At 40.3% G+C, this 26,681-nt stretch overlaps 1 protein-coding gene across 4 annotated transcripts; it reads right to left on the bottom strand.

The window, feature by feature from the left end:
- Window positions 1-2,184: 2,184 nt before the first annotated feature.
- LOC129810530 (zinc finger protein 892-like) lies at window positions 2,185-20,956 on the bottom strand. 4 transcript variants are annotated; one of them, XM_055861091.1, is made up of 7 exons: window positions 20,873-20,944; window positions 19,519-19,606; window positions 12,059-12,147; window positions 11,727-11,930; window positions 11,417-11,647; window positions 11,052-11,166; window positions 2,185-8,279 (listed from the first exon to the last, which is right to left on the bottom strand). In XM_055861091.1, the coding sequence occupies exons 3-7, from the start codon at window positions 12,116-12,118 to the stop codon at window positions 7,561-7,563; spliced, it is 1,329 nt and encodes a 442-aa protein (XP_055717066.1). In that variant the 5' UTR covers window positions 12,119-12,147; window positions 19,519-19,606; window positions 20,873-20,944; the 3' UTR covers window positions 2,185-7,560. The 4 variants fall into 4 exon arrangements, with proteins under 4 accessions (XP_055717066.1, XP_055717065.1, XP_055717068.1 ...); XM_055861090.1 differs by lacking the exon at window positions 19,519-19,606 and having other exon boundaries at window positions 20,873-20,956; XM_055861093.1 differs by lacking the exon at window positions 20,873-20,944 and having other exon boundaries at window positions 11,733-11,930; window positions 19,519-20,862.
- Window positions 20,957-26,681: the final 5,725 nt, after the last annotated feature.

Raw genomic sequence — 26,681 nt, 5'->3', positions numbered from 1 at the left:
GGAGGGTGGTGCTTGGAATCATTGTTCTTCCTCTGTCAACCATGGTTACCTTGCAAGGAAACACGTGCCGTCATCATTGCTTTGCACAAAAGGGCTTCACAGGCAAGGATATTGCTGCCAGTAAGATTGCACCTAAATCAACCATTTATCGGATCATCAAGAACTTCAAGGAGAGCGGTTCAATTGTTGTGAAGAAGGCTTCAGGGCCCTCAAGAAAGTCCAGCAAGCGCCATGACCGTCTCCTAAAGTTGATTCAGCTGCAGGATTGGGGCACCACTGATTGTTTGGGGTATCCGGAAAAAAAGCTTGTCCGGAGAAGACAAGGTGAGCACTGCCATCAGTCCTTGTCATGCCAACAGTAAAGCATCCTGAGACCATTCATGTGTGGGGTTGCTTCTCAGCCAAGGGAGTTGGCTCACTCCCAATTTTGCCTAAGAACACAGCCATGAATAAAGAATGGTACCAACACATCCACCGAGAGCAACTTCTCCCAACCATCCAGGAACAGTTTGGTGACGAACAATGCCTTTTCTAGCATGATGGAGCACCTTGCCATAAGGCAAAAGTGATAACTAAGTGGCTCGGGGAACAAAACATTGATATTTTGGGTACATGGCCAGGAAACTCCCCAGACCTTAATCCCATTGAGAACATGTGGTCAATCCTCAAGATGCGGGGGGACAAACAAAACCCCACAAATTCTGACAAACTCCAAGCATTGATTATGCTAGAATGGGCTGCCATCAGTCAGGATGTGGCCCAGAGGTTAATTGATAGCATGCCAGGGCGGATTGCAGAGGTCTTGAAAATAAGGGTCAACATTGCAAATATTGACTCTTTGCATCAACTTCATGTAATTGTCAATAAAAGCCTTTGACACTTATGAAATGCTTGTAATTATACTTCAGTGTTCCATAGTAACGTCTGACAAAAATATCTAAAGACACTGAAGCAGCAAACTTTGTGGAAATTAATATTTGTGTCACTCTCAAAACTTTTGGCCACGACTGTAGGTAAAAAGAGTTCATATTAATAAAGGAAATATAAGAAATAACAGTACATGTATTATAAAAAACAAAGCGAATTGGATGAAACATTTAGAAAAATTCATAGGAACAAGTATTTACTTGTTACAAATGGAGTCATCCTTGATTCACCAAATTATATTTTGAAATACGATGCAAAGTACTTTAAGCATATGTTCTCTTTTCAGTCTCCTCCAGTTCCACTAACTGAAGATAATTGTAAGGATTCTTTCCCTAATAATAGTGTAAAATGAACAGCTGTACAGAAAAACTTCTTGATGCAATTAAAGCCTTTAGGCTATAGGGAAAATTCCAGGGCTGGATAGCATAACAGTTGAGGTATATTAAAAAAATGTTGATCTCCTCAAATATCCACTATTAGCATGTTTTAACCACTCCTACAAAAGTTGTAAACTATCAGGTACTCATCAATTTGGTTTGATTTCAATATTACTGAATCTTGACCCAGGTGTGGTAAGTTTAAAGATCCAGTCTATCTAAAAAGTGGAGGCCCCTTACACTTCAGTGTTGTGATCCAAAAATCTTAGCAAAATGCATAGCACATAGAATTAAAAAGGCTTTGTTGGATATTATTAATCCTGATCAGACAGGTTGTTTACATGTTAGATACATTGGAGATAAAATAAGACAAGTACTTTAAACAATAGAACACTCATAGCCTGGTTCCTCTAGGTTTCTTCCTAGGTTCCGGCCTTTCTAGGGAGTTTTTCCTAGCCACAGTGCTTCTACACCTGCATTGCTTGCTGTTTGGGGTTTAAGGCTGGGTTTCTGTACAGCACTTTGTGACATCAGCTGATGTAAGAAGGGGTTTATCAATACATTTGATTTGACTATGAAAAATGTAGGAAACCAGGCCTGGCAGACGAGACTGTGAATGGTTGGAACACTTTCATCATTTTTGTAAATTTCTCAGAGATTGTTTGAGCTACTACGTTCAAAACGTGATAGGAATAGCTTCCATCGGTCTGCTACAAATTGGTATAGGCATTGTGTCTCTGAATCAAACAGAGAAGTCGTGACTTTGTCTCAGATACAAGGAGTGAAATGTTACAATTTACCCCACCTAATGGGTCAGTTGTAATAGGGCTTGGGGTGAAATGTAGCAGTTTGATAAAGATTCATCAATCATGACATGCAATGAAATATTGAAAGCCTTTATTGAGAACATGAGAACAACATTGCCATGTTTAACATTTTGTGCAGCAGAAATAATAAAATAATAATACAAATAATTTTTTGTTTTATTATTTTAACATTCCATTAATTGGCACTTCTCAACTAAACAATATCAGACAACTAAACAACATCTGGACTAAAAAATTGAATGTTTGTGGTGTCCATTATGGAAAAAACAAATGCATTCCACATGTGAACAAGTGAGATCTTGTGTGATCACCTGTGAAGTTAATGTGATAACATGTCCAACATGTGAAGCAATGTGATAACATGAAACTACACTTGACAACATGTGAGCATATGTGAGAACATGATCTCATGTTAAATAAATGTGAGATATTGAATGGATTTGATTATCTGACACAGGTCGCCCAAGCGGGAGAAGTTTTCCCCGGGAAAAAAGGGATTGCACTCATTTTGGAAACGGGCTGCCTCCCGGGTATGAGCTAGGTGCAAAAGTAACGTAGATTAGCACGTGGATGCAAGACTTTTGTTTTACCAGTCGTCAGGATGTCACGTGATGGTCCCAAACCATCGTAAACCATTATAAGTATAGTAATGATATGGTGATTTTAAAGTAAGTGGTACGCTGTTCATCTAAAATATAACACCACCTGGGGAACTCATAGCCTCTGGATTTGAGGTGTTCCGATCTTTCTGTTGAGCAATAATGTCTGTAGCATTTCCCTACACATTCATTGACTATAGTACATCTAGCATTTAGATAAATAGTGCCATCTGCACTGCTATTTTAGTTAATCAGTTAATCTGACTATTCTCTCATCCCTGATTTCATTGATTTATTTCAGCAATTTGAGGGTTTCTGTATAGTTGTATAATGTTGATGGGGCATATTATTCTGTTTCAATGTTACTCCTGAATCACTATGATCAATACAATATCATAGTTTTTCTTTGGTGTAAATTTAACAAAGCTGAGATTTACTTTGAATTCCAAAGTGCAGGAATACAGTTTTGGTGGTGTAGCAGAAATATCATAATGCTGTGAACCAAGAGGCTGTGATTTTAAATACTGTATAACTAAACATATTTACTATTCCGTGGCACATGGTTAATTAATGAACTGATATGCAAAACAAAGCTTGATTCAAAACAGAGTTTTTCCATTTAAATTATTATGCAAAACGCTTGCCACAAACAGAATGTTATGTACATGCTTACATGGGGCATAAAACCATCTCAGCTCTGCAGATTTTTCTATGAAGAGATTGAATCATTAGATCACTTATTTTTTTATTGCCCCTATGTAGCTTGCTTCTGGTCACAGGTTCAGGAATGGCTGAAAAATCACAAAAATGTTCTAAAATGAACCCCAAAAAATAGCACTGTTGGGAGATTTGGAAAACCATAGTCAATCAACAATATAATACTTTTAGTACAGATATTTATCTTAAACTTAAAATCTGTAGATACTACGCGATTAGACAGGTTCAGAATATGTGAAACATCACAGCACAGTTGAAAAATATATGGCACATGTAAATCAAAAGAGGGCGGTTTACAGAGATAGGTGGGATGGACAGAGTAGGTGAGGGATGGGTTTAAAAGCTCATGTTCTATAATAGTTATGACTGAAAACACAATGTACAATGTATAAGTATTATCTATCTACATGCATATAAAAATATCAAATTACTTTATTCTTGCTATGTAAAAACAGAAGAAGAAAAAATTACTATTAAAATGTGTGCAGAATGTACATGTAACAACAAAAGAAAAAGCTGCAAAAAATAATAACAAAAAATAATAATTACTGAGCAGAAAGATTCTCCCCGATGGACAACATTTTTTACATTTCCACAAATGCTAAGAGAACAGTTAACCTGCACCATATCCTGTAAATCTCTTCATTGGTATATTGTTGTTGTACATCAAAATCCATGTAATTATTGTAGCCAATTTATAAGTTCTCCTGCTTCCTTATAATTATCCATGATTGTGGGAGATGTGGACACTCATTAGTTTCCCGCTGCTTCATTTGAAGGGTACTATTCTGTTGCGGTAAAACCACGCGCGGTTATTATGATGATGACATCTAATGTTCCCTTCCACTTGGCTTTCCATACAAATCCATCCCTTAAAATAGGAATCTGTTTTTTGGTCACCTTTTCATTATATACTGAACAAAAATATAAACACAACAATTTCAAAGATTTTACTGAGTTACAGTTCATAGAAGGAAATCAGTCAATTTAAATAAATTCATTAGGCCCTAATCTATGGATTTCACATGACTGGGCAAGGGCGCAGTCATGGGTGGGCCTGGGAGGGCATAGGTCCACCCACTTGGAAGCCAGGCCCACCCACTGGGGAGCCAGGCCCAGCAAATCAGAATGAGTTGTGAGTGGTCTGAGGTTGCCAAATTCTCTAAAACGATGTTGGAGGCGGTTATGGTAGAGAAACAAACATTAAATTCTCTGGCAATAGCTCTGGTGGACATTCCTGCAGTCAGCATGCCAATTGCACGCTCCCTCAAAACCTGAGACCTCTATGGCCTCTGCGGCTATGGAACCCTGACCTGTTCACCGGACGTGCTACCTGTCCCAGACCTGCTGTTTTCAACTCTCTAGAGACAGCAGGAGTGGTAAAGATACTCTGAATGATCGGCAATGAAAAGCCAACTGACATTTACTCCTGAGGTGCTGATTGCTGCACCCTCGACAACTACTGTGATTATTATTATTTGACCATGCTGGTCATTTATGAACATTTGAACATCTTGGCCATGTTCTGTTATAATCTCCACCCGGCACAGCCAGAAGAGGACTGGCCACCCCTCATTGCCTGGTTCCTCTCTAGGTTTCTTCCTAGGTTTTGGCCTTTCTAGGGAGTTTTTCCTAGCCACCGTGCTTCTACACCTGCATTGCTTGCTGTTTGGGGTTTTAGGCTGGGTTTCTGTACAGCACTTTGAGATATCAGCTGATGTAAGAAGGGCTATATAAATACATTTGATTTGATTTTGATTTGATATGGTATTGTGTTGTGTGACAAAACTGCACATTTTAGAGAGGCCTTTTATTGTCCCCAGCACAAGGTGCACCTGTGTAATGATCATGCCATTTAATCAGCTTCTTGATATGCCACACCTGTCAAGTGGATGGATTATTTTTGGCAAAGGACAAACGCTTACAAACAGGGATGTAAACAAATCTGTGCAATTTTATTTAGAGAAATAAGCTTTTTGTGCGTATGAATGATTTCTGGAATCTTTTATGTCAGCTCATGAAACATGAGAACAACACTTTACATTTCGCGTTTGTATTTTTGTTCAGTATAAAAAGAGCGATGGCGAGATTCAAATGGTGAGATTAATGTCCTCCTGGGTGGCGCAGTGGTCTAGGGCACTGCATCGCAGTGCTAGCTGTGCCACCAGAGTATCTGGGTTCGCGCCCAGGCTCTGTCGCAGCCGGCCGCAACCGGGAGGTCCGTGGGGCGACGCACAATTGGCATAGTGTCGTTAGGGAGGGTTTGGCCGGTAGGGATATCCTTGTCTCAGTATGTAAAATGTAATAAAATGTATGCACTCTACTGTAAGTTGCTCTGGATAAGAGTGTCTGCTAAATGACTGAAATGTAATGCTTATGCTATTCATGGCATTATTATGTGTGCCTGCGTCGTCAGCTACAGAAAAATCGGAATGCATCCAATCTATTAAGTCAGGCATAATGGCCTTCTTTTTTAAAAAACAGTTTTTGCATTATTTTTTTGGTGGGGGTCAATATTAGGTCCTATGTGTACAATTATATAAATTATACAATTGTATAACATTGAGGTTCTTGAAAATTTCAATTAAGTGCTTGAGGAATTCCCTGAAAGTCCTTGAATTTGACTTCCCAATGTCTGTATAAAGCCTGCTTAAAGGATGTATGTCAATTTGCACATATTCACTTTTATTCCTCTAAGTACACATGTGGAACTGCATGAAAATCATTTTTATTTTAAAAATTTGATCCCAATGTCACACATTGGCCTCATTATTTATAGAAAGACCCAGTTGTGTCAGAGAACGAACATGCCTATCTTCAATGATTTTGAACTAGAGACCAACGTACCAATAGTAACAGACTTAACAATTCCGATTACACCTACTCACTAAAGATCATATCTGTACTTCCACAGATGGGGGTGTTCTAATGTCTTTATACAGAATCCTTGGTGACGTTTTTTTAAGTTCCCATCCTGGTTAAACTCTTTCCCACTGTAAGAGCAGACCAGTGTTTTGGTTCGACTGTGAATGAGGAGAAACTCTTGTCACACTGAGTGCAGTGAAACGTCTTCTTCCCTGTGTGGCTCTGCTGGTGGTATTTAAAGATCCCCCTTAAGTTAAAGCTCTGTCCACACTCAGAGCAGTGGTAAGGCCTCAATGCTGTGTTTCCTCTGTTGGTATGTCAATTACCATTTCCTACCGCAACATTTTTCAAATTGAGGGAGTTCTTTTACACTGGCCCATGACGTCATTGGTCGAAAGCGGGTAGGGAAGAGCGCCCTTCTCAAATCGAAAAGTAGCCTAATGTGCGATGTTCGGTCATGTTGTCACAACAAGACAGCATGACGCATCTTCCAGAAACATACATCTCTTTTCCAAAAAATAAATGGGTTATCATTAGGATGGCAGATAACTCATTTTTATAAAAAGCAATCACTATTTGCATGGGAATACACAGAATCCTACTCATTACTACACATGCTTAATTACGTCAATTTTGTTTTGTGCCAACTTTGCCATTGGACAGAGTGGGCAACTGGCTCACGCCCCATCGCCTGTATGTGTCTTGTAAGATCTCTATAAAAATCAAAACATTTGTCACAGAGCACTGATAAACTAGAACAAAAACAAAATGGGGGGATTTTCATGAAATTTAATCCATAGAAGGGTCCTTTGGAGGAAGCATTGTTGACCTATATTTGATATTTGCATCTTAAAGCATAATTGAGAAAACATGAATTGAAGTTGGAATATTTGTGACAATTTGGCCTTACCTACAGTAGGCCTCCTATAAAACTCCATAATGTTTCATCTGTAGATGCTACAAAACCAAAATTGGTGTGATATGAAGCTTTACCGCTTGCTCTGTAATATGAGTAATATTTAGATTTAAATAACAATTTCTAACATTATTTTATAAATATTTTAAAATATAAATATCTTCATACATTTTCAATGTAGCAAATTTTCCAATATTTTGTTGAACTTTACATAACATATATACTACGGGAATATTAAAGTTCCAGAGTTAATATACTCTACAGGCATATCAAAGTTCAAAGTTATCAAATCTTCCAGCCAGTAGAATTACTTCTTACCCCTGAGGCAATCTTTAAGTGTGAGTCATTTTATGTCTTTTTAGATGGGCTGGTCTTCGGTATCCTTTTGCACACTGAGAGCATTTATACGGTCTCTCTCCTGTGTGGATAAGCTCATGGCTAGTCAGTTGGGTTTGTTCGACGAATCCTTTGCCACACTCAAAGCATTTATATGGTCTCTCACTAGTGTGAGTCCATCTGTGTCTCTTAAGGTCTCTGGAAAAGCCGAAACATTTGTCACACTGAGAGCACTGATAAGGCTTTTCTCCTGGGTGGGTTTTCTGGTGTGCTTTTAGACTGGCTGGTGTTCGGTATCCTTTTCCACACTGAGAGCATTTATATGGTCTCTCTCCTGTGGGGATCGTTTCATGGCTGGTCAGATGGGTTTGTCTTCGGAATCCTTTCCCACATCTTTTTTTATGTTTTTTGAGTGAATCAGCGAAGACGTAGCTTTTCCCACAGTCTGCACAGTGATATGGTTTCTCTCCTGTATGACTCCTCTGATGCTTTTCCATAACATATTTATTGGAGAAGCTCTTGCCACATTGCGGGCATGTGGCTGGGGGCAGCTGTGAACACTTCTTTTTTGTTGCTATTATTTCCCCAGACTTCAGCAGAGCAATGTACTCTTCAGGGTGGGCCCTCTTGAGATGCCCATGGAAAAAACGTTCTATGGTGAAACCAAGTGTACAATGGGGGCATGGGTAGAAGGAGGACCCCCCTTTAGATTCACCTAAAGGAAAGAGAAAAAAACATCAAATATAGAACCATAGTTATTGAGCTATGAAACATGCCACGTGTTCTGTACATGTAACACATTATTATATCTCTACACCCATAGCAGCAGAAAGTAGGGATGCTGAAGGTGCTGCAGCACCCTCTGAAAAATCTGAAAAAATTATATTAATACAAAAAAAACCTCTTAATTTTAGAAGAACCCCCCCCACCCCCCACCCCACAAAAGTAGTGCACTGGGCCTTTTACTAGTATTAGCGGACCAATATAGACATCTGTAGTGCAGGCAAAACAACTATTCAGCATCTCTGCTTTGGCAAAAAAGGTAGTTTAAATAATTAAGAACATTATCTTGCAGGATTCAATAGTTGGAATTGTAAGAGTTGTTGCCCGGTCACTGCGATTGTCATTCTAATTGATAATTGTCACCATCGATCACCACATTCTTTTGGAGAGATTGGAAACCCAAATTGTTCTACACGAACAAGTTCTGGCCTGGTTTAGATCTTTTCTGCGGAAAGATATCAGTTTGTCTCTGTGGATGGTTTGTCCTCTGACAAATCAATTGTACGTTTCGGTGTTCTTCAAGGTTCCGTTTCAGGACCACTATTGTTTTCACTATATATTTTACCTCTTGGTGATGTCATTCGGAAACATAATGTTAACTTTCACTGCTATGCAGATGATACACAGCTGTACATTTCGATGAAACATGGTGAAGTCCCAAAATTGGCCTCACTGGAAGCTTGTGTTTCAGACATAAGGAAGTGGATGGCGGCAAATCTTTTACGTTTAAACTCGGACAAAACAGAGATGCTAGTTCTAGGTCCGAAGAAACAAAGAGATCTTCTGTTGGATCTGACAATTAATCTTGATGGTTGTACAGTCATGTCAAATAAAACTCTGAAGGACCTCTGCGTTACTCTGGACCCCGATCTCTCTTTTGACGAACATATCAAGACTAATTCAAAAGACAGCTTTTTTCCATCTACATAACATTACAAAAATCGGACATTTTCTGTCCAAAAATGACGCAAGAAAAGTTAATCCATGCTTTTGTCACTTCTCGATTAGACTACTGCAATGCTCTACTTTCCGGGTACACAGATAAAGCATTAAATACATTTAATTTAGTGCTAAACATGGCTGCTAGAATCTTGAGTTGAACTAAAAAATGTGATCATATTACTCCAGTGCTAGCCTCTCTACACTGGATTCCTGTTAAGGCTAGGGCTGATTTCAAGGTTTTACTGATAACCTACAAAGGATTACATGGGCTAGCTCCTACCTATCATTCCGATTTGGTCATGCTGTACATAAAGACACGTACCCTACGGTCACAAGACGCAGGACTCCTTATTGTCCCTAGAATTTCTAAGCAAACAGCTAGAGGCAGGGCTTTCTCCTATAGAGCTCAATTTTTATGGAATGGTCTGCCTATCCATGTGAGAGAAGCAGTCTCAGCCTCGACCTTTAGGTCTTTATTGAAGACTCATCTCTTCAGTAGGTCCTATGATTGAGTGTAGTCTGGCCCAGGGGTGTGAAGGTGAACGGAAAGGCACTGGAGTGATAAACCGCCCTTGCTGTCTATGCCTGGCCGGTTCCCCTCTCTCCACTGGGATTCTCTGCCTCTAACCCTATTATGGGGGCTGAGTCACTGGCTTACTGGTGCTCTTCCATGCCGTCCCTAGGAGGGGTGCGTCATTTGAGTGGGTTGAGTCACTGACGTGATCTTCCTGTCCGGATTGGCACCCCCCTCGGGTTCGTACCATGGTGGAGATCTCGTGGGCTATACTCAGCCTTGTCTCAGGGTAGTAAGTTGGTGATTTGAAGATATCACTCTAGAGGTGTGGGGGCTGTGCTTTGGCAATGCGGGTGGGGTTATATCCTGCCCGGTTGGCCGTGTCAGGGGGTATCGTCGGACAGGGCCGCAATAGTTTATGTGTCGGGGGGCTAGGGTCAGTCTGTTATATCTGGAGTATTTTTCCTGTCTTATCCTGTGTCCTGTGTGAATTTAAGTATGCTCTAATTCTCTCCCTCTCCTCCCGGTGGACCTGAGCCCTAGGACCATGCCTCAGGACTACCTGGCCTGATGACTCCTTGCTGTCCCCAGTCCACCTGGTCGTGCTGCTGCTCCAGTTTCAACTGTTCTGCCTGCGGCTATGGAACCCTGACCTGTTCACCGGACGTGCTACCTTGTCCCGGACCTGCTGTTTTCGTCTCTCTCTCTCTCTCTACCGCACCTGCTGTCTCTAACTCTGAATGCTCGGCTATGAAAAGCCAACTGACATTTACTCCTGAGGTGCTGACCTCTTGCACCCTCTACAACCACTGCGATTATTATTATTTGATCCTGCTGGTCATCCATGAACATTTGAACATCTTGGCCATGTACTGTTATAATCTCCCCCTGGCACAGCCAGAAGAAGACTGACCACCCCTCAGAGCCTGGTTCCTCTCTAGGCATCTTCCTAGGTTCTTGCCTTTCTAGGGAGTTTTTCCTAGCCACCGTGCTTCTACATTTGCATTGCTTGATGTTTAGGGTTTTAGGCTGATGTAAAAGGATGTTCCCCAATGCTGGAAGGGGGGCCTCGATTGAAATTTTTTGGGAAACCCTGTATTAGCGAACTGATATAGACGTCTTCAGCATGGGCCCCAAAAAGATTCTGCACTCCGCACTGCAAAACAATCACAGCACCCCCACCCCCAAACTACTTCCCACAGCTATATCTACACCACAACTGCAACCCACCCCACCAATGGTACTCACTGAAATCGACAGCATTAGCTTTCACATCTGTAACTGGCATCATCACTGGATCAATCCTGCTACAATCTTCAATCTTTAAACCTCCTGAAATGTCACTCTCAAGGTTTTCACAGTCCTTTGAAACAGAGAAGCGGATTCAGTTCAGTTAGAAAGTCAGTTACCTTCAAGAATTGGGGAAATACTAACTTGGCCCAAAAGCTAAGTTTGTGGATTGGGGTACACAGCTTTTAATAGGTAGGGTGCAGAACAGTCAAAACAACTTGTGGAATTAAGAAACTTTTAAATTGACCCTACAAGAAGCTAACCCTACAAAACATCTCAAAGTGTGTATTTTACTAAGTACGTTATTAAAAGCTTGAACTCACTTTCACATTATCACTTTCCATCTCACTGTCCTCTGTATCCTCTGTATCTGAGCATGATGTTTCCAACGGTTCCCAAGGCACTGGCACTTTCACAACATCCTCATCTTCTGACTTCAACCAGTCTTCATTCTCTTCTTTCTTCACTGTAATTAAGGCAACTTCCTCTTCATCTACTGGCAGAAGGGAGCATTCTTCAGACTCCTCTTTGACTGGGACTGGAGAATGCAGCACCTGACACAGAGAAAACATCATTCTAACAACAACTCTGGGCCTTGTAAGTGGGCTTGCAAAATGTTGAGTAGCTACAAACCTTTACTTTGAGATATGTCATGCCTTTATGTCCATGCTCTTGCTCTGTGGCACCATAGATGTCTGAAACTGTGCTAAATGAGGGATCTTGTTCATCAGGGTCCACGTTTGGACAGACCTGGGATGTTTCAACTCCTAACGACACAGCTGAAATCGGACATTCTTCAGCCTCCTCTTTAACCTCACTCCAATGCAGTGAGTGATCCTATAACAGAACATGGTTGGTGAATAAACTCAACTTGACCAATAAAACGTGTTAATGGATTGTTTAAGCTATTGTAAAATTTAATTGTTTCTCACTTTGAAGAATGCATAAAATATGGTTTAACATACAAAAAGCCCTTCTGGTTGACCACTGCTTTCATATGTCCTATATTTATCCATTGGATCCATCTTCAGTAGATGATGAACAGACTCGTGACCTGTCAAAAACAAAACAAACCATCCAAATGTTAAATAAGATCAAAAGGCTCAACAAAGCCCATATGAAAGTCAACAACGGCACCAATGTTGACGTTAGCAAAGGGAAATTCCATAGTAACGGAATTATGCTGAGATTGATATTTTTCACTTTGAAATGTATGTCAAACAAAAACAGTCACCCGAACAGTCTGGCAATTATTTACTTTTAGTGTTGAAAAGCGATATCCCAAGTATACAGTGCATTCGGAAAGTATTCAGACCCCTTGACTTTTTCCACATTTTGTTACATTACAGCCTTATTCTGAAATGGATTAAATTGTTTCCCCCCCTCATCGATCTACAAACAATACCCCATAATGACAAAGCAAAACCAGGATTATATAGATTTTTGCAAAACCAGGTTTCCTCTTGATGTGACGCTTGGCATTTAGGCCAAAGAGTTCAATCTTGGTTTCATCAGACCAGAGAATATTGTTTCTTATGGTCTGAGAGTCCTTAAGTGCGTTTTGGCAAACTCCAAGCGGGCTGTCATGTGCCTTTTACTGGGGAGTGGCTTCCATCTGGCCACTCTAACATAAAGGCCTGATTGCTGGAGTGCTGCAGAGATGGTTGTCCTTCTGGAAGGTTCTCCCATCTCAACAGATGGCTTGAGCAGGTGGACCTTGCGTGCGCTGCAGGATTTTAATCCATGATGGCGTAGTGTGTTACTAATGGTTTTCTTTGAGACTGTGGTCCCAGCTCTCTTCAGGTCATTGACCAGGTCCTGCCGTGTAGTTCTGGGCTGATCCCTCACCTTCCTCATGATCATTGATCCCCCACGAGGTGAGATCTTGCATGAAGCCCCAGACCGAGGGTGATTGACCGTCATCTTGAACTTCTTCCATTTTTTAATAATTGCGCCAACAGTTGTTGCCTTCTCACCAAGCTGCTTGCCTATTGTCCTGTAGCCCATCCCAGCCTTGTGCAGGTCTACAATTTTATCCCTGATGTCCTTACACAGCTTTCTGGTCTTGGCCATTGTGGAGAGGTTGGAGTCTGTTTGATTGAGTGTGTGGACAGGTGACTTTTATACAGGTAACGAGTTCAAACAGGTGTAGTTAATACAGGTAATGAGTGGAGAACAGGAGGGCTTCTTAAAGAAAAACTAACAGGTCTGTGACAGCCGGAATTCTTACTGGTTGGTAGGTGATCAAATACTTATGTCATGCAATAAAATGCAAATTAATTACTTAAAAATCATACAATGTGATTTTCTGGATTTTTGTTTTAGATTCCGTCTCTCACAGTTGAAGTGTACCTATGATAAAAAATTACAGACCTCTACATGCTTTGTAAGTAGGAAAACCTGCAGAATGGGCAGTGTATCAAATACTTGTTCTCCCCACTGTATGCAGGTTTAAAAATATATACTTCTGTGTATTGATTTTAAGAAAGGCCTTGATGTTTATGGTTAGGTACAGTCGTGCAACGATTGTGCTTTTTTTCGCAACTGCGCTTTTGTTAAATCATCCCCCGTTTGGCGAAGTTGGCTGTCTTTGTTAGGAAGAAATAGTCTTCACACAGTTCGCAACGAGCCAGGCGGCCCAAACTGATGCATATACCCTGACTCTGTTGCAAGAGAAATGACACAATTTCCCTAGTTAAAATAAATTCATGTTAGCAGGCAATATTAACTAAATATGCAGGTTTAAAAATATATACTTGTGTATTGATTTTAAGAAAAGGCATTGATGTTTATGGTTAGGTACTAGAGGTCGACCGATTAATCGGAATGGCCGATTAATTAGGGCCGATTTCAAGTTTTCATAACAATCGGAAATCTTTTCTTTTTTTTTCACCTTTATTTAATCTTTATTTAACTAGGCAAGTCAGTTAAGAACACATTCGTATTTTCAATGACGGCCTAGGAACGGGGCAAAATGACAGAGTTTTAACCTTGTCAGCTCGGGGGATCCAATCTTGCAACCTAACAGTTAACTAATCCAATGCTCTAACACCTGATTACATTGCGCTCCACGAGGAGCCTGCCTGTTACGCGAATGCATTAAGCTAAGGTAAGTTGCTAGCTAGCCTTAAACTTATCTTATAAAAACAATCAATCAATGACTGTCATTGCTCCAATGTGTACTTAACCATAAACATCAATGCCTTTCCTAAAATCAATACACAAGTATATATTTTTAAACCTGCATATTTAGCTAAAAGAAATCCAGGTTAGCTGGCAATATTAACCAGGTGAAATTGTGTAATTTCTCTTGCGTTCATTGCATGCAGAGTCAGGGTATATGCAACAGTTTGGGCCGCCTGGCTCTTTGCGAACTAATTTGCCAGAATTTTACATAATTATGACATAACATTGAAGGTTGTGCAATGTAACAGGAATATTTAGACTCATGGGTGCCACCCGTTAGATAAAATACGGAACGGAATAAACGTTTTGTTTTCGAGGTGATAGTTTCCGGATTAGCCAAAGGTATATGGTTTAGAGAGAAATAGTCGACGCGTTATAATTCCTGTAATAACTTGCGGCTGAACTTGAAAGGGGTTCTTTCGTTATTTTACCGTTCATGTCTTCCATAGAGAATGTCTTCATCTACTTCAAATAAGGTCTGTATTTCGTGCAGGCTTAAACCGCCTCAGCGTTTTGATACCCGTGTAAATCTCACTAGGATAAGGTAACGTTTGTCAACATATTTTTAAATCCACTCTACAAAAAAAATGATCTTCGCTTATATTTAGCCAATATTGATCAGAGTTACCTTGTCCTATGGATATATACACAGTTATAAAATTGGCAAGGTGGTGTAAGCCTACACGAAACACAGACCTTATTTTAAGTGAATCTAAAAATATCCTATGGAATAAATGAAGGAACCGCTTTTCAGATTTTGCTAGAAGGTGTCATGGGAATTATGACTCGCACTGTGGTCGTCAATTCTTACCATGCCCATTATTAAAATAGGATTTCCTGCATATAGAAATTACAGTTTTTGTTTTCAACATTCATCACACTTAAACTCTATTTTTATTCAAAAAGTTGGGAGTATTTGTCTCCTAAGCAAACTCTTCAGTATCATTGTCACTTCAGAGCTGTGTGTGTGTGTATTTATGTATTATATTAAGTTAAAATAAAAGTGTTCATTGTTCATTCAGTATTGTTGCAATTGTCATTATTACAAAAATGTGTGTGTGTATGATATATATACACTGCTCAAAAAAATAAAGGGAACACTTAAACAACACAATGTAACTCCAAGTCAATCGCACTTCTGTGAAATCAAACTATCCACTTAGGAAGCAACACTGATTGACAATAAATTTCACATGCTGTTGTGCAAATGGAATAGACAATGTGCATCGATTATATGCAATGCAGGACACGCTAAATAAACGAGTAATATCACCAACCATGTGTAGTTAACTAGTGATTATGATTGACTAATTGCTTTTTATAAGATAAGTTTAATGCTAGCTAGCAACTTACCATGGCTTCTTACTGCATTCGCGTAACAGGCAGGCTCCTCGTGGAGTGCAATGTAAAGCAGGTGGTTAGAGCGTTGGACTAGTTAACCGTAAGTTTGCAGGATTGAATCCCCGAGCTGACAAGGTAAAAATCTGTTGTTCTGTCCCTGAACAAGGCAGTTAACCCACCTAGGCCTTCATTGAAAATAAGAATGTTTCTTAACTGACTTGCCTAGTTAAATAAAGGTGTACATTTTTTACATTTTTTTAATAAAAAAAAAACCCAGCCAAATCGGTGTCCAAAAATACCGATTTCCGATTGTTATGAAAACTTGAAATCGGCTCGAATTAATCGGCCATTCCGATTAATCGGTCAACCTCTAGTTTTAAGCAGACCACCATAGTCCCTGTGCCCGAGAACACTAAGGTAACCTGCCTAAATGACTACCGACCCATAGAACTCACATCTGTAGCCATGAAGTGCTTTGAAAGGCTGGTCATAGATCACATCAACACCATTATCCCAGAAAACCTAGACCCACTCCAATATGTATACCGCTCCAACAGATCCACCGAAGATGCCATCTCTTATTGCACTCCAGCACTGCCCTTTCTCACCTGGACAAAAGGAACACCTATGAGAGAATGCTAGTCATTGACTACAGCTCAGCGTTCAACACCATAGTGCTCTCAAAGCTCATCAATAAGCTAAGGACTCTGGGACTAAACACCTCCCTCTGCAACTGGATCCTGGACTTCCTGACGGGCGCCCCCAGGTGGTAAGGGTAGGTAACAACACGCTACTCTGATCCTCAACACGGGGACCCTCAGGGGTGTGTGCTCAGTCCTCTCCTGCTCAGTCCCCTCCTGACCTTCATGTCTTAAAGTAATGATGGACTGTCGTTTCTCTTTCCTTATTTGATCTGTTCTTGCCATAAAAAGGACTTGGTATTTTACCAAATAGGGCTATCTTCTGTATACCGCCCCCCAACCTTGTCACAACACTGATTGGCTCAAACACATTAAGAAGGAAAGAAATTCCACAAATTAACTTTTAAGAAGGCACACCTGTTAATGGAAATACATTCCAGGTGACTTCCTTATAAAGCTGGTTGAGAGCATGCCAAGACTGTGCAAAGCTGTCATCAAGGCAAACAGTGGCTATTTGAAGAATCTCAAACATAAAATATATTTTGATTTGTTTAACACTTTTTTGGTTACTAAATGATTCCATATCTGTTATTTCATAGTTTTGATGTCTTCACAATTATTTTACGACGTAGAATATAGTAAAAAATAAAGAAAAACCCTTCAATGATTAGGTGTAGTGTACATGTACAGTTGAAGTCGGAAGTTAACATACACCTTAGCCAAATACATTTTAACTCAGTTTTCACAATTCCTGACATTTAATACTAGTAAAAATTCCCTGTCTTAGGTCAGTTAGGATCACCACTTTATTTTATGAATGTGAAATGTCAGAATAATAGTAGAGAGAAATATATATTTCAGCTTTCTTGTTAACAAACTATAGTTTTGGCAAGTCGGTTATGACATCTACTTTGTGCATGACACAAGTCATTTTACCAACAATTGTTTACAGACATATTATTTCACAATTCCAGTGGGTCAGAAGTTTAAATACACTAAGTTGACTGTGCATTTAAACAGCTTGGAAAATTCCAGGAAATTATGTTTTGGCTTTAGAAGCTTCTAATAGGCAAATTTACATCATTTGAGTCAATTGGAGGTGGATGTATTTCAAGACCTACCTTCAAACTTAGTGCCTCTTTGCTTGACATAATGTTAAAATCAAAAGAAATCAGCCAAGACCTCAGACAAAAAATGTGAAGATCTCCACAAGTCTGGTGTCATCCTTGGGAGCAATTTTCAAATGCCTGAAGGTACCAAATTCATCTGTACAAACAAAACTATGCAAGTATAAACACCATGGGACCACGCAACCATCATACTGCTCAGGAAGGAGACGCCTTCTATCTCCTAGAGTTGAACGTACTTTGGTGCGCAAAGTGCCAATCAATCCCAGAACAAGAGCAAAGGACCTTGTGAAGATGCTGGAGGAAACAGGTACAAAAGTGTCTATATCCACAGTAAAACAAGACCTATGTCGACATAACCTGAAAGTCCGCTCAGCAAGGAAGAAGCCACTGCTCCAAAACCGCCATAAAAAAGCCAGACTACGGTTTGCAACTGCACATGGGGACAATATCGTACTTTTTGGAGAAATGTCTTCTGGTCTAATGAAACAAAAATAGACCTGTTTGGCCATAAAGACCATCGTTGTTTGGAGGAAAAAGGGGGACGCTTGCAAGCCGAAGAACACCATCCCAACCGTGAAGCACGGGGGTGGCAGCATCATGTTGAGGGGGTGCTTTGCTGCAGGAGAGACTGGTGCACTTCACAAAATAGATGGCATCATGAGGGTGGAAAAGTATGTGGATATATTGAAACAACATCTCAAGACATCAGTCAGGAAGTTAAAGCTTGGTCGCAAATGGGTCTTCCAAATGGACAATGACCCCAATCATTGTGGCAAAATGGCGTAAGGACAACAAACTCAAGGTATTGGAGTGGCCATCACAAAACCCTGACCTCAATCCTATAGAAAATGTGTGGGCAGAACTGAAAAACCGTGTGTGAGCAAGGAGGCCTACAAACCTGAATCAGTTACACCAGCTCTGTCAGGAGGAATGGGCCAAAATTCACCCAACTTGTTTTGGGAAGATTGTGGAAGGCTACCCGAAATGTTTGACACAAGTTAAACAATTTAAAGGCAATGCTGCCAAATACTAATTGAGTGTATGTAAACTTCTGACCCACTGGGAATGTCATGAAAGTAATAAAAGCTGAAATAAATAAAAAAAACTATTATTCTGACATTTCACATTCATAAAACAAAGTGGTGATCCTAACTGACCTAAGACAGGGAATCTTTACTAGGATTAAATGTCAGGAATTGTGAAAACTTGAGTTTATATGTATTTGGCTAAGGTGTATGTAAACTTCCGACCTCAACTGTACATATTACCTAAATTCCCTCGACAAACCGGTGCCCCCGCACATTGACTTCCTGTATATAGCCACGCTGCTGTTATTTTACTGCTGCTCTTTAATTATTTGTTACTTTTATTTCTTTTTTAGGTCTCTTTCTTAAGACTGCATTGTTGGTTAAGGGCTTGTAAGTAAGCATTTCACTGTAAGGTTGTATTTGGCGCGTATGACAAATACAAATTTTATTATATGAACTTTATATTTATATGAACTGTAACTCAGTAAAATCTTTGAAATTGTTGCATATTGCGCTTATATTTTTGTTCAGTGTAGTTCCAATAGGCCTACAGTGTTGTTGGATGGTTGCTTGGACAGTCGCTTAGGCTGTATTTGGCTGTTATTGTTGAAAACACTATTTCAGATGCAGCAGCTGGGTTAGCTACTTAGCTAGCTAGCATTGCTAATATTAGCAACAATGATACAGGCTTCAATCATGAGAGACTAGTGATTTGCCTGTACATGTTCTAATAAATGTCTAAAAGCCATACATGTTGTTTGGACTGTTGTTAAAGACAGTCGCTTAGAATAAATGTAGCTGTTATTGTTGCAAACACTTATTTAGAACGTAGCAGTCACTGCTAGCATGCTAGCTAACCATCAGATACATTAACTTACGGTTAGCATTCGTTAGCATCTAAATTTTTATTATTTCTTAGTGTAATGCAGTTGATTGGTGACAATGACATGAACATATATTCAGCGTCATATTCATGCAAGCATTAAAATATGATTACAACCCAAAAATAATGTGAAACGTACACCTGCATAAATCAAGCTCAGAGCTCTGTTAGTTGTAATTCCCAATCGCAGTTATTGTTTAGGGTCCAGAGTTTTACCTTGTTAGGTTAGCCTACCAGATCAGGAAAAACTCTGGGTCCCAGGAAAACAGCCCCCCACCCACCACTCTGGGACCTGTGGAGCCACCTGTGAAATTCCCACACAATGTTACAAATGAAGAAACATATCATATAAGTATGGTCTACTATCTCAAACTCTTGAGTTAGATTTAGTATCTTAAAATGTTTGACATTATATCTCAACATTTTGAGATATTACCGAACAGTTTATTAATTTGCAGTGGCGGGAATGGGCTTCAATATATATCTGCTCAGATTCAAAGATGTCTGCAGAAAGAATGGGCAGTCTGCTTTAAAGTCAACTTTAGTTTGAAAAAAAACGTTTGATTATCAAACTACATTAAGTGAAGTGGATTAACACTGGTAACAGAATGACATCCTGGGTCCCTGATTTGTACTACACAAATACTTATACTTATGGATTTTAATGTAATTCTATTCATGATGATGTAGCCTGAATAGGTACAAAGAGGAAGAAAATATGTCATTTATGCTCTCATCAAGGTAATAACTTAGCAATTTGTATGGACATCTGAAAGGGTAATTAATAAAACTAAACACAATAAATCTATTTTCTTGGGCTTTTAGCCTGTGATTTTCTCAAACATGTATTCATTTTTATGTTTCTACTCTACCTCATAATTCTCCTTTGCTTTTCATAATTTGTCAGTGGCATGGTGACAATCTGTGAATAATACATGAGTGGAATGAACGATGTACTATACAATGGAATCCATTTTTATTACGGAACTACTAGTATCAAGATGATAACAATCAATTGATTCACCCATTCAAAACTGCATTTGAGAAAGGACACAACTGTATGTCCCTCTCCTGCCAATCATAGACCCTCTTCATAGTCAAACGCCATCAAGTGGATGTGTTGTATTCGAAACGTCCTAAGAGGGATAGATCCACCAAGATATCCCAGCTACATTTTATTATGAAAAACCACACACAGAGAGACACTGTTTGCTTTCATTTGACACCCAATATGCTCTTATGAACTTCACATGTCGGTCCTTATGGAGTCTTATACCTACAGTTTTCAAACATGTCATGTTATAGCTAACGTTACACTCTTTGCTATAAAGTACTAGCACCATCTTTGGTTAAGCACTAGTAAGTGGAATTGCCCTATGCTAACTAGCTAACTAACTAGATTAGTTATAGCTGGCAAACAGATTTACATTTACATTTAAGTCATTTAGCAGACGCTCTTATCCAGAGCGACTTACAAATTGCTCGTATAGTTAACTACACACCCAACTTGTCATCAAATGGCAATATTATAAAGCTCATATGTTTAGATAAATACATAAAACACATTTACCTTTCGGTAGTTAGTTACATGGATGCTTATCAGGAGTATCGGAGGGTCGTGGAATATTATTGTGGTTGTATATACGGAAACTCGAAAAGACCAAACTACCACCGAGTTTGAAAACACTTTCCTATTTTACTACCACCTACTGGGCATACATGAAAGTGAATCCTACTGCCCTACAGTTGTGTCACATAACGAAAAGGCCTAGCTTGAATGATTATGAAATAGAGACCAATATACCAAGAATAACAGAACTTTAATGAGGTGGTATTGTATTACATTATTATATATTCATAATTTATCATTTATTCCCATCCTCCGACACCTACTCATTAAAGATGGGCTCCTGAGTGGCGGAGCAGTCTAAGGCACTGCATCTCTGTGCTAGAGGCATCACTACAGACCCTGGTTCAATTCCAGGCTGTATCACAACTGGCCGGGATTGGGAGTTCCATAGGGCAGAGCACAATTGGCCCAGCGCTGTTAGGGATTGACCGGGGTAGGCTGTCATTAAAATAAATAAAAATAATCACCTTTATTTAACCAGGTAGGCTAGTTGAGAACAAGTTCTCAATTACAACTGCGACCTGGCCAAGATAAAGCAAAGCAGTGCAAAAAAAAAAAAAAACAGAGTTACACATGGGATAAACAGAAGTACAGTTAATAACACAATAAAAAAATCTATATACAGTGTGTGCAAATGGAGTAAGGAGGTAAGGCAATAAATAGGCCATAGTAGCAAAGTAATTACAATTTAGCAAATTAACACTGGAGTGATAGATGTGCAGATGATGATGTGCAAGTAGAAATACTGGTGTGCAAAAAAGTAAATAATAACAATATGGGGATGAGGTTGGTAGTTGGGTGGGCTATTTACAGATGGGCTATGTATAGCTGTAGCGATCGGTAAGCTGCTCAGATAGCTGATGCTTAAAGTCAGTGAGGGAGATATAAGTCTCCAACTTCAGCGATTTTTGCAATTCGTTCCAGTCATTGGCAGCAAAGAACTGTAAGGAAGGAAGGAAGAAACTGAGGTGCACCCCTGACCAGCTCGGAAACCGGATTGCACAGCAGAGAAGGTACGGTGGGAGTCGAAATGGTCAGTGATCTGTTTGTTAACTTGGCTTTCGAAGACTTTAGAAAGGCAGGGCAGGATGGATGGATTGTAAATAAGAATTAGTTCTAAACTGACTTGCCTAGTTAAATTGTCACGGCCGTCGAAAGAAGTGAACCAAAGTGCAGCGTGGTGAGCGTACATTTCCTTTATTTATAGAATGTCGACAACAAAACAAGAAACAAAATAAACGACCATGAAGCTTACGAGGGCTAAGTGCCACTAACAAAAGTCAACTACCCACAATCACAGGTAGGAAAAAGGGCTGCCTAAGTATGATTCCCAATCAGAGACAACGATAGACAGCTGTCCCTGATTGAGAAACATACCCGGCCAAAACATAGAAAACACAAATCATAGAAATAAAGGACATAGAATGCCCACCAAAATCACACCCTGACCAAAACAAAAAGAGACATAAAAAAGGCTCTCTAAGGTCAGGGCGTGACATAAATAAAGGTTCAATTGAAAAGATCATATCTATACTGCCACATAAATATTTTTGCAGAATCGTTGGTGAAGTTTTAAGTTCCCATCCTGATTGAACCCTTTCCCCACAGTTGTTTCCACTGTTTGTTCAGCTGTGAATGAGGAGATGGGTTATCTGGTGAGCCACAAAAACTTGTCACACTGAGTGCAGTGAAACGTCTTCTTCCCTGTGTGGCTCTGCTGGTGCCGTTTAAAGTTCCCCCTTAGGCCAAAGCTTTGTCCACACTCAGGAGCTATGGAAAGGACTCTCTCCACTGTGTGTCCAATGGGGTAGTCAATTCCCATTTCCTACCGAAAATGTTTTCACATTGGGGGCAACTGAACAGTTTGTCCCCTGTATGTGTCAACTGATGTCTTCTGAGATCTCTGGAAAAGCCCAAACATGTTTGACACTGAGAGCACTGATAAGGCTTAGGCTTTTCTACTTTGTGTGTTTTCTGGTGTGCATTGAGAATTTCCAGCTGGCCGGAGGACTTCTTACACACCTTGAAAAAAACGGCATAAATACGTGTCACATATTTGTTTGCAAACAATGTAAAACAAAATATAATAATTGAGTTAATAAAGCCTCATACAAACATGGTCTCTTCTTTGTTTTCTTGAGTAAGGCAGCTCAAAATGTAGGTGTTTCAGCCTAGCTCAGTGCTTTCTGTGATGGTGGGGCAGCCAGTGAAAAATATGGAGCAACAACAAATCCAAATTTATAGGCAACCGTAGCTAGGTTTCAATCTAATTGGCGACAGATTTATGTGAATATTCTAAAACCGCATAAAAACATGCACATTTTCCCACCAGTGAAGTGTTTCCATTAAATGTACTTGTTGCAGAGAAAATACTATCTATGATGCAGTTAAATTCCCATGTACGGAATAAGAAAATACAAGTTAAATAGCTTTCCATCTCATTTTCTCATAAACATTTTGCGTTATATATCGAGTGTGCCCACTCCGATATTTGCACATATTTGCATTATGGACTAAAGAGCAAGATTCTTTTTATTTGTCAAATGGCAGCCAAGCGTCAATCATCATGTTACCAGAATAAGACCCTCAATATTTATTGGAAAGGATTATCAAGTATATCACCTTGCACCACCCTGAGAAATGGCGGTGGAAACACCTTTATGGGCAAATATTTATATAATTGTCACGACTGTTTGAAGAAGAGGACCAAGGTGCAGCGTGGTACATGTTCATGATATTTAATACAGCTGAACAATAGAACAATAAAATAACAAAGCGGAACAAACGAAACAGTTCTGTCTGGTGCAGACACACAAAACAGAAAACAACTACCCACAAAACCCATGTGGGCAAGAGCTACCTAAGTATGGTTCTCAATCAGAGACAACGAAAGACAGCTGCCTCTGATTGAGAACCACACCCGGCCAAACAACAAAGAAATACAAAACATAGAACACAAAACATAGAATTCCCACCAACTCACGCACTGACCAAACCAAAATAGAGACATAAAAAGGATCTCTAAGGTCAGGGCGTGACCATAATAACCATCATATCGAAGTAAACTTGGAGTCACGCTATTATATGGTTTGTGGTCCTCCCACTACAACTTGGGAAACCATGCAGTTTAATAGGCTAAAGATGAAATCAATTATGATGAACTTCACAGGGTGGTGAAGGTGCAGTGATCTTGATTCTCCTTTACAATAAATATCAAGGGTTTATCCATAATAATCTCATCATGTGTAGACTAGCCTGCCTACACTGTATCTGCAGCTGTCGGCTAGATTGCACCTGCCAAGACCAGAGTAGGCACATTTGCTATTGTAATGTTTACACAATGGAAAGTCTCTCAGCCTAACACACAATGTGATTTAAATGAGTTGCTGTATGTGAGGATGCTGGGGCATGCTGAGAGAGAGTTTTTGGGAAGGCGTTTTGTGCGGCGGGTCAGTGCTGGGGTACACTGTCTGTGTTAATACAAAGAAAATACAACTTGATTATTTCATGAGTTATCAGTGTCCTAGACTGTTTACGCTAGTCAACAAACTATTCGTGAGTTGCGGTGGCCTTACAGGTTCTTTACAAATTGGTGACAGCGATAGGATCAGCACGTCAACTAGCTAACAGCAACTCGGGTGCTTGGCTAACTTTAGCTAGTTAGCTGCCTGGGAAAAATGGAGGGAGAAGTTGAACAACCCAGGAACAGCAATCAACAACAAACACCAACCGACCGACAGCCAGTGTAGGAATCTTTAGAGGGGCAAAGAAGGCGAATGGAACGTTTGGATTGGACATTTTGATTTAGCAGCACAGTGAATGGATGGCATGCGGCAGATCGTTTTAACTTTCTCATGCTGTTGCTGAGGGGAAATGCGCAGAGATTTTGTAGTACTTTACCTCAGAATACCAAGAATGATTACAACAGCGTGAGAGTGGCTTTGCAGAGGCCTTTTGAGTCACTGGAACATGCTGACTGGAATCGTGCATTTTTTCAGGACAGAAAACGTAAAGTGGTGAGTGCATTCGTGACTTAAGGCATGATTTAAGCAGGCTAGCTTCAAAGGCTTATCCTGATTATAGTGCGAGCACACGATCTGCTGGCACAAGACCATTTTATTACACACATTGCGTTCAGTGATCTTCGCATGCACTTGCGCAAGGCAGTAACAAAAACATTGCAAGAGGCAATTAGCATTGTTACAGAGCTTGATCAGATAAGGCAGATAGAATTACTGGAAAGCAAAGAACATGTGTGGGAAAAACGAGGTTACTCTGCCTCCAGTTGGAGACAAATGTCAGAATTCCAAAAGAGATGTTTGAGTCATTGTGTGAGAAAGTTGCACAGCTGCCTACCGAGGTGCAGAATCTGGCAGTGAGGCAGCCACAGAGTGAGACATACCAATGCAGCAGAGCTTTTGCAGGGTATTCTACAGTAGCAACGACAGACACCGCGAGAGGATACAGACCGGACCAGGGGAGAGGGAGATCTAGGTTCCCCAGAGCGACAGAGGACCCCAGAGCGACAGAGGACGACCTACGTCTACTAATAGCAGGGCTTGCTAGCACTGTGGTTGCACATTGCACATGAAATAAAACTGACTTTACATGGAGAAGGACAGCGCAGCATCGGATTCAACTACATGCACAGCTGACCAGTCCACAGCGGTACACAATACTTCAAGAATTGTGGGGAGTTTGGTTTACCTGGAGTGCAAAATTGTTGACTTCGAGTGTGAGGTCATGGTGGACTCGGGGGCCCAGATTTCCATGGTACATTTACAGGTATAGAGAAATGCTACTGGAGGTAAGAGTGATACACAGCAACCACACCACAGCACAGTTAAAGTAGAAAATGGACCGTCTCTCAGTCCTGTGAAGCCGGTACACAGTCATGAACATTGACGGTTTGGGATTTAGTAGTTGATAGTGATGCAGACCAGTGTGTACTGATAGGGACAGACTTCCTGGTAAAATATGGGGTTTACTTGGATTTGAAAAATAAAACCTTTTGTGTTTTGGGGAAGCAGATTCCATGGATTTTCAGGGGAGGGGCATGGGGAGTGTGTAAAGTGGTGGTGATGAAAGACACAGTTATCCCCTCCAGAAGTGAAATGCTTATAACTGATAAAGTTGATGGTACAGTAAACAATGACAAAACTGAGGGTCTTCTTGAGCCCTGTGTTAAAGTCACTGATACAAGCAACCTGTTGGTAGCATGTAGCGTTTGCAACTCAGTGAAGGGGAAACTGCCAGTGCGTGTGATGAATGTAATCCCAGAATCACAGTTACTGAGGGAGGGCACTGAACTGGGGGGTTTCTCTATCTGGGAAGGGTAGTGAAGACACTATCGTTGCTAGCCTACATCATCTCGGCTGAGGGAGTGTCCACTGACCCCATGAAAACAGAGACAGTCAGGTCACTGACAGGGGCAAGAAGCTTTTTAGGCTTGGGGTCATACTTCAGGAGGTCAATACCAGCTTTTGCAGCTATGGCTGCGCAGCTATGGCTGAGCCTTTGTACAGATTGACAGATAAGGGGAAAACGTTTGAGTGGAACGCAGCGTGTGAAGATTATCACATCCCCCATACTTGTGTTCCCGGTGTCAGATTCTCTCCAAGGAGATGTGGGTGTGGAGTCAGGCGCAGGAGAAAGCAAGTTCCGAAAAGGGCGTTTATTTAACAAGTCCAAATAACAGGAAACCGGACTACAACAGTAGCCTCAAAAACCATTCAGACACAGTCCAGGG

The sequence above is a fragment of the Salvelinus fontinalis genome, chromosome 14 (assembly GCF_029448725.1).
Source record: "Salvelinus fontinalis isolate EN_2023a chromosome 14, ASM2944872v1, whole genome shotgun sequence".
In the NCBI taxonomy this organism is placed as follows: Eukaryota; Metazoa; Chordata; class Actinopteri; order Salmoniformes; family Salmonidae; genus Salvelinus; species Salvelinus fontinalis.
Note: the sequence above shows the minus strand (reverse complement) of the source record. Positions and strands in the feature narration are given on the sequence as shown.